Genomic DNA, 9,100 nt, shown 5'->3' with positions numbered 1-9,100 from the left:
TGGCTCAGCCAGCCTTGACTGTGAATAACATTTTAACATCTTTAAATGATTCTTCTAGGAGCCAGCCTGGTCACATGACCCCAGCTCAGCATCCTCCAAGCAGCAAAGCCTGTCCACACCCACACTGTGCATATTTCTCAGGAACCCACTAGTGGTGAGCATAGGGCAGGAATAACCCTTTTGTCTCCTTCCCCAACTATCTTTCTGGTGACACAGGCTTTTCCGTAACTCAGGCAGAAGGATCCCAGAGTCTCAGACAGACACAGTGGTAACTTACCCATTTAGTGTTATGAAATTTTTCATATACTTTTACAAAACCAGCTATAGATGAAATTAGAAGCTACTATTCTATTCTATTCAAAGGGCTTCCCAGGTGGTGCTAGTGGTAAAGAACCTGCTGGCCAATACAGGAGACATGAGATTCAAGCAGCACATCCCTGGGTTGGAAAGATCCCTGGAGGAGTGGCAACCCTCCACTATTCTTGCCTAGAGAATCCCATGGACAGAGGATCTTGGAGGGCTACAGTCCATGGGGTTGCAAAGAGTTGGACGTGATTGAAGCTACTTAGCACACATTCTGTAATAGATTTTAAATAACCATTATATGAATCAATTATATTTTAATATTTAAATGATATATGAGATGTTACAAAATTATTTTAATTACAAGTATGTAATTTAAACTATTATGTATTATTACAAAATGTTTTTATAAACTATTCTTGGCAACAGTAAAGTATTTACTCTCATTGAAGTATACTGAGTACCATTTTTTTGAAACCATGTCAAGCATCACGAAAATATTAGGATTCTGTCTGTCCTATAGAACTGCTAAATAGTTATCTAAACCCTAGTTTCTACTTTTAAAAAAATGTCTATTAAATCTATTTTCACTTTAAAAGCCTGGATGCTGAAAAGGGAAGTGAACAAACCTTTGAAGTAGATGAAACTCATTTTTAATTGTCAGAATTTAGAGTCTAGTTTTTACACCTCTTTTTTAGAAACAGTTACTGCCCCTTCCCCCTCAGTTTTCCATTTTCTTCTGCACCATTAAATCATACTGTGGCAATAAAATAGTCCCAAGCAATCTCTGTAAGTCAGCATTCTACCCGTGGGAGTGGAAAAGGCACCATGGTAAGGAAGCTCAGGGTGTCTTGAACCACCCCACCATTGGTAGTAACTCATGGTATATAAAGTCTTCATTCCTCATGCAAAATCACATCTAAGCTTTTGAAACGAGGCTGTTTGCTATTAGAAGCCATCGCCAACTATTAGAAGCCCTAGTCTGTTTCACTGAGGGAAGCTGAAATGCGTTCCTGTAGCATACACCACATGTCACACAATGGACAGCCTCTTGGGGGCAGTGTAAACCACTCACACCTGAAAGGCCATAGTTAAATTCAACAAGAGCATCTAATTATACCCCGTTTACATATCATAATCTGAGCCTTTGAAATAAGAGGAACCTATAATGAATGGTTCCTTGCAGATCAAAAGAACACGTCATATTTTAAATTTTCACTTAAAAAACGTGTAACAGAGTTTGAAGCATTAGGGAGCGCGTCCACTGTTGAGGACAGAAACGTCAAAGCAAATAAAAGAACCAAGATTCTCTGTGTTCACCTTTAATGCAGGGGAAATGGCAAAGAGAGCCCTAAGTGGATCAACCAGACCCTGTGCTCTTCAGGCCCTGGCGTTTCTCTCCTTTCCTCAAAGAAACGGAGACAAATGCCATGTCCTTTGCCTAAGTAGGCATGGCCACCAGGGCCAGCTTTGCCCCACGAGGACTGGTTTTAGAGAAAAGTGGCAGAGGCTCTGAGTCTGCCTTCAATGTGACACTTTCAGGGGTGGGGTAGGGGGCACAGCCTCTAGGGGCATCTGGGGTTGCATGTGCGATCTACTGGGGAGGGGGTCAAAGGTGGCCCTGAAGCCGAGCTGTACCCGGGGCGGGGTGGGGGGTACCACCGGCTGACTGTGCCCCACGGCCGAGCACAGATCGCACTCCTCTTCTATCTAAACACGACGACCACTATAGTTACACTGGTTTTTTGGACTTTGCAGAACAAAATCGAATCAGCAAGTAACACAGCTCAGTGACATTGAGCAGGATGCAAATTCCAGACACTGCGATCATGAAGACTGTGAAGACGGTCTTCTCTGTGGGCCTGGACACGAAGCAGTCCACCGTGTTGGGGCAGGGCCAGGCATTGCACTTCACCAGGCGCTGCATGGCGAAGCCATCATACATCACGTAGAAGACATACATGAAGGCAGCCTCGAAGATGACGCGGAAGAAGATGCTGCCCGTGTAGGTCCACCACAGAGAACCCTCGATCCGGACCTTTTGCTTCTTGATCTCTTCAATGTCCTTGAACTCGGTCTTTATCTCTCCCCTGATGAACTTGCGCTTCTTCTCGTGCCTGTAGTAGGCCACGTGCATGGCCACCAGCAGGGCAGGTGTGGACACAAAGATGAGCTGCAGCGCCCAGAGCCGGATGTGCGAGATGGGGAAGTAGTGGTCGTAGCACACGTTCTTGCACCCAGGCTGCAGGGTGTTGCACACGAAGTCGGCCTGCTCGTCCCCCCACACCTCCTTGGCGGCCACCACCAAGATCATGATTCGGAAGATGAAGAGGACGGTCAGCCAGATCTTGCCGATGCTGGTGGAGTGCTTGTTCACACCCCCCAGGATCGTCTGCAGTGCGCCCCAGTCCATCGTCTCGTTTGGGCGGCTTGTGCTGGAAAAGAGAGCGACACAGCGCAACACGGGGTAAGCATGTGGGACCAGCTTGGGGAGGCTCAGAGAGGCTGGCCCATGAGCACCAGCCATCTCAAAGGGCCAGTTCTTACACAGCCTCCCTCAACAAGGGGAAACAAGAGCAACCAGGCTTGCCATGGGGTTTGCAGTGCAGCAGGCAGTCGACCGTGGACGCGTTCTCTGTTCTCTAGAAAAGAGGGGTGTACTCACCCCAGTAACGCACCCAGCCTTCAGCACAATGAACTCGTGGGGTGGGGAGGGAGCACCCCAGCAAATGTGCCCACTGACCCAGGGCCCTGGGTGTGCTGACCAAACCCTCAGCAGACACCCCGTTTGGGTCTCCCTGACCCTCCAGCAGCATTCAGCACTCCCAAGTGTTTGCTGGCCTCCAGCTCTGGATGGTACTCTGGGCTCGTGCCTCCTGGGGCCAACCTCGCCTTCAAGGCCAAGAGGCCATGTCTCCCCACAGGACCTCCTTCCTTAAGTTATTTCAGTTTTCTGGACATGGGATGCAGTGGCGAAATGACTGTCCCCAAGGGTAAAATTCATGTTTAACATTTCCCAATGGGTTTCACTTCCTTTCCCTGTACAAAAGGGAGCCAGTTAGAAACGGTCCTTCCTCAGGGAAGAGCCAGTGTGTGCCTGGGTTTCTGTGTGCGCTCTGTGTGAGGGCTGGGGTTCTCGTTGTCCTGCTGGGACTGACCAGTCAGTCAGTACTCAGGTTTGAAAACTGTTCAGATGGTACATTTTTATTGTGGCTATGGTTTTAATTTAGACGTGCTTCTAAAGAGGTGCATCGTAAGAAAATAAATAAAAGCTTAACTCAGTGAGTCCCCAGGGACTGGCCGTTGCAGGCACCCTCACGGTATTGAGGGTCAATGTGGACGCTGGGAGGTGACATGCTGCTCACTGGAGAGGACCTGGGGAGCCCGGGCATTCGCCTCCAGGAGCTGGTGGCCTTCTCATCGCAGGGTATGAACTGTCTTCATTTACGTGCAGTCACACCCGTCTGTCTCAATCAAGCCTCTTATAACAAGGCTCCACCCTCCACACAATCTGATGAGTAATCTGTGTCTACACCTTCCGAACTGGTTCTCAGTGCTTCTTCTTGCTTAAAAGCTTAGTGTTCTCCTTATTCTGAGCAAGTCGGGTCCTGTTTCCCGCTGGACTTCCCGAGTAGCCAGGGTAGGGGGGGTGTGCAGTCTGATCACCCAGCCGCCTATGGGGCACTGCTTGGGGCACCCAGGCCTGGCTGAACCATCCATGGCCACTCCTTCAGAGGAGGCAGCCCAGACACGAGAAAGTCAGGACAGGAGAGCTATGAGCACTGAGACACTTGGGCAGCTTGGCTTGAAAGAGGGAAATGTCACCTGGAAAAGGCTCAGCCCTGACCCTGAACACAGATGGCCTGGAGGCCTTGAGTTCCTCTGAGCTGGCCCGTCCTGGCCGGCAGCGTGACCACCATCCCTGTGAAATCAGACCCTCCACTTCTCGGCCTCATTTACTAAGGGCCAACAGGACACTCTCTGAATTAGCCCGTGTGACTTGTATCAGTGCATCTGGCTAAAGATTCGGGGTGGGTGGGTGCCAGCTCAGGACCCGCATTCCTTTAACCAGTCAACCAGTGGCTGATGTTCAGAAAACAAAGTGGAAAGTAAACCCTCCATCCTTGTCCTTTTGTAAAAGCTCTTGGTTGGGCGGCAGCTTCCTGTCCAAAGATCCCTGAGGCAGAGGAGCTAATTAAAGTTTGACCCCCATGGGACAGGGTGACAGGAGAGGAGGGCTGGCCTGGTGACCAGGCCGGACAAAAGCATTCTCAACATTCATCCTGGCACTGACCCCTGCCCTTCCTGACCTGTCCACACCACCTGCTCGGTGGGCGGAGGGGCGACCTTGTCGGGGGGTGGGGGGGTTGCTGCTGGGTGAGGCGCAGGTTGTATAAAGGTCACCAGGAGTCCTTCACCCGTTAATTCCTCAACCCTCACTTTTTGGGTGGTGGCCCTTGTCTCCACAGACTCCGCCCCCGACTCAAAGAGGGGATGGGGACGCGGCTGTCACCGCATCTAGAGACGGGGGGCGCGGGGTCAGCTCTCAGGATGCGGGAGGACGGTGAGGCCTGGGCCCCGGCAGGCGGGGGAGCCCCGAAGCACGGCTCCCCGTGTGTAACCGGCGCCCCGAAAGCCGCCCCCACGACTGCGCTTGGAAGCCCAGCTAGGAACTCGAGCTCGGCGAGGGAAAGAGGCCATGCCGGCCGCTGGGCTCCCGCTCCGCCGCGGAAGGTCAGCTTCCTGCAGGTTGAGCTTCCGCTTCAAGCCCGAGACCGCGTTTTCTTTCTGAGCGAAACCTCCGGCGACCGGAGGCTCCGGGTGAAGAGCCCGGCGGCCGCGCCAGCCTTGCCGGAGGAGCCGCGAACACCCCGGGCGAGTCCGCGCACCTGTCCGCTCCCGGCCCTGCTCCCGCTCGACCGCGCGCTGCGCACCAGACTCGGCCCGAGGAGCTCCGGCCACAGGTTCGCGATCGCCTCCCGCCCGGAGCCCAGAGCCGCTGTGGCCACTGGCCCGGGCGCGGGGCCTCGGTGCGCGCCGGGTGCAGCCTGGGGACCCGGGTCCCTCCCCGCGGGGTTCCAGAGCCCCTGGCGGTCCCGGGGTCCCTCTCCGAGGGGCTCCACAGTCCCTGGTGGTCCCAGGCTCCCTCTCCGAGGTCCCTCTCCCCAAGGGGTCCCACAGCCCCCTGCCTTTCTGGGCAGCCGAGAGTGGTCGCCGGCCTTACCGGTGGGAGCGGGGCGCACGGGCGGAACGCGCGGCGGCTGCGAGGGAGTTGCGGGGATCGCGGGAGTCGCGGGGGTGTCTGAGTCCGGAGAGCGCGGCGCGCGGGGCGCTCAGGCCTTCGACACCTGTTGGACCGGCGGCGCCTTTTAACCGCGCCCCTCACCCCGCCTCCTCCCGAGAGGTGTTGAGAAAGTTCGGAGGGGGCGGCTCCTCGGCGTCCGGCCGCCCCCAGCGCCGAGGGGCGGGGCGCGCCGCCGGGGGTCCGCGGCGCTTCCCCCGGCCCGAGCGCGGTGGGGCTGGGGTTCCCAGCGTCTCGGGCGCAGGGTTGGGGGGGTGTGTGTGTGTGAAGTGAAAGGTTTGGTGCCGTTGCTGTTACTGTGGTTTCTGCCTGGACGGGTCCTAGAGTGCTGTGGTGGTCAAAGCTCGGATTTAATTAATTAATTACTGCAAAATAGTTGAAGAGAGTGTTCAGGCGCGGAGGGCCGTTACCTCCGAGGCTCTGCGGGCGCGCGGGTGCCCGGGCCGCTTCCCTTCTGGGAATGTGGGTTCGCGGTGGGCGAGGAGGGGCAGCGCTGCGCTTGGCCGAGTGCCTGCTTGTTTCTCCCCCAAACCTCACAGGCAGACTTAACAAACGTCTCCTTGAGTTTCCTGTGTGACTCGATCCCTCAACTATGCGCCGAGGGCCGGGGCTGGCGGTGGTGGGGAGACCCTGCGGGCGCACCCAGGCCTGCGCCCCAGCGAGGGTGCTCAGGGCCCTGCCGGTGTACTCCGCCTCCCACGGCCGAGAAATCGCGAGGATGTTACCCAACTCGGGGTCGGGGGGCCGCCACGAATGAAGTCCCCAGACCCCTGCCCTGCACACTCGCCGGGAAGGGGAGCGCGACTGGGGTTTCTGGAGACGATCCTGGGGAGCCAGCTCCTCTCCCGGAAGCCTGGTCTCGGATTACAGGGTTCATTGTTCCCCTGTGGTTGGGTATTCTGAGGTCCACAGACAGCGGATGGAGAATTAAAATCGCAAGACTGGGCCGGGTCTGGGAACCTGTGTCTAGCATGAGGGGTGGGAGTGGGGGCCAGGATCTGGCTCCAGGATTCCCTCAAAGAGGGCCGCCGCGAGGTGCGGGCGTACTCTCTCCCACCTCCGCTTTACTTGAGTCGTCTTTAAGTTGAGCAGAGATGATTCACCCTGACAGGGCAGATCTGGCCTTACAAATGAGTTTCCCATGAGTGCCAACACTGGCGTAAAGATATTGACTTTTCCTTGTAAAATTTGTACCCCATCGTCACGGGCCAGCTTGGACCTTTCTTGCCTGGAGAACCTGAGTTTGTCCCGCGGTCACTACCCGACCTTGCTGCCCAAGGTCTTAGTTCGGGAGGGAGTGTTCACGAACAGAGAAGTCCAGGAAGGCCCATCTGAGAGATGTGCTGAATCGGCAGGTTGGAAATGACGGCAAAGGCGGGTGGCTGGGGGAGAGCTCGCTGCCCACCCGCAGCCTGGGGCCACCCTTCAGGTGGTCAGGGGCAGCGCTCTATGGGGGGTCTCACATTGGAGTGAAGGAAGGATCTGGCATCTTTGTAGAAAGCCAGCTGATAAAGATGGCTTGCAGATTGAAAGTTGATTCGCTTTCTCCCACTGACAAATTTCTCCTGGCTTTTTGTGTCTATAGCAAGATTGCAGGTTGCTGTTCAGCTTCTCTTTCCTGTTTTCCCTGACTTATTCTCCTGATTTGCATAATGACTGCCGGGTTGTCGGCTAATTGTATATCTAGCCACTCTGCGTTTTGGGTTTTATAGTTAGAATGCCTACAGCTCTTAACTCTTAATTACAACTCAGCACTTGGTTTCCTTCTGTTTGTTGTGACTTTTGTTATTTTCTGTGTGGGTGCTTTCTTCCCAACCAGACTTGGATTCCAGTGGAGCAGGAAATCCCCTGGAGGTATTTCTGTGTCCTCCAGAGCAGAGAAGGGGAAGAGGAAGTGATTGAACAGGGTCTCAGGTCTGGACACGTGGAGTCACCATCACATGATCTTAGATGGGTATGCACTTAGCAGATCACACCAGGGGTTAATCATTTTTCTTTATAAATCCTGTAATTATGTTGTGAACAGTACACTCATGTTGCTGCATTATTTTTGGTTAAAAGCATTACTGTGTTATACATAAACATTGAAAATGAGCCTTCATCCTGTGACCCTGGGTTCAGGTCTTCATTTTGAATATAACAGCCCCCGGAGAAGGCTGCCTACCCCCACCCTGACCTCAGCTCCGGCCTCCCCAGCCTGATGGGCGCACCTCTCTGGCCTTGTCTACTGGGCGCCGAACACAATAGAGGATAGGTTTGGAGTCTGATGGAAGAGCTTGGTGTCTCCGGGGTAGGGCTCAAATGAAGCTGATATGGAGGACTGGCCCTTTCCAGGGATGGCCAGGCCCTTCCTTGCTAAGTCACTTCAGTCGTGTCTGACTCTGTGCGACCCCATAGACGGCAGCCCACCAGGCTGCCCCGTCCCTAGGATTCTCCAGGCAAGAACACTGGAGTGGGTTGCCACTTCCTTCTCCAATGCATGAAAGTGAAAAGTGAAAGTGAAGTCGCTCAGTCGTGTCTAACCCTCAGCAACCCCATGGACTGCAGCCTACCAGGCTCCTCCGTCCATGGGATTTTCCAGGCAAGAGTACTGGAGTGGGGTGCCATTGCCTTCTCCGAGGCCCTTCCTTACTGAGTAACTATTAATGACTAACTGGTACGCACCTGTCACTTCACAGTGTCAGCGCTGTGTTGATGAAGCATGCTTTGTAGCAAGCAGTCAAATCCCAGGTGTTCACAATTGAGCTGAACCTTTGTGCAATTGTCAGGCTGTAAAGGGAAATGCTAATGTGAAAAGCTATTTGATATTTTAATTTGACAGTTGTTTTTATCAGTAAACCAAAAAAGTTGCTATTGAGCAAGAAATCAGTGTGAGACAAATATGTATTTCTTAACATATTGTAATGAATGATTGCCTGCCAGCTGCCTGATGGGGCAGCCCCCGAAACTTCCCTTGGGGAGGATGCTCTGAATGCATGTAAAGAACGTGTCAGTGAAATTTCTGACTCACAAATTCTATGTAGGTGATATCAGAAATGCTCCAGACAAGAAGGGACTTGTGAGAGGTGGGCGCTCTGCCTTAACTCTTGGCAGCTTGGGGGTCACTGGATGTCTCTGAGCTATTGGTTATAAGCCATTAGCTATTGGTCTGCATGCACTTTCTTGACTTTGCTGTTGAAATATTAATCATATTAATAATTGACAAAAAGGGAAAATTCAACCCTCAGATGGGCAGATATTAAGAAGCCCTGGAGTCTCTGTGTAATTAGTTAATAATGACTTACATATGATAATATCATTTTAAAGCAGGAATGGCCCTGGTGTGATCCTTTCACAGTCTTGTGGATAATTATCCCAGGAGAACAGCATCACACTAAGATTTATCCCTGCACCATATTTAGCAACCCACACCCTCACTTGTACACCCTGAAAATTGTTAATGTCAAATAATTTTGGGGAAAAAGACAAACTGTTCCATTCCAAGTAAGTAGAACA

At 53.1% G+C, this 9,100-nt stretch overlaps 1 protein-coding gene across 1 annotated transcript; it reads right to left on the bottom strand.

Moving 5' to 3' along the window:
• Positions 1-661: 661 nt before the first annotated feature.
• On the bottom strand, positions 662-5,699 carry GJB2 (gap junction protein beta 2). The gene is made up of 2 exons (XM_070380848.1): positions 5,528-5,699; positions 662-2,738 (listed from the first exon to the last, which is right to left on the bottom strand). Exon 2 carries the CDS (start codon positions 2,714-2,716, stop codon positions 2,036-2,038), a length of 681 nt encoding a protein of 226 aa, XP_070236949.1. The 5' UTR covers positions 2,717-2,738; positions 5,528-5,699; the 3' UTR covers positions 662-2,035.
• Between the last annotated feature and the right edge of the window lie 3,401 nt (positions 5,700-9,100).

This window comes from Bos mutus, chromosome 12 (assembly GCF_027580195.1).
Source record: "Bos mutus isolate GX-2022 chromosome 12, NWIPB_WYAK_1.1, whole genome shotgun sequence".
NCBI lineage: Eukaryota > Metazoa > Chordata > Mammalia > Artiodactyla > Bovidae > Bos > Bos mutus.
The sequence above is the reverse complement of the archived record's forward strand: the minus strand, read 5'-3'. Positions and strand labels throughout refer to the sequence as shown.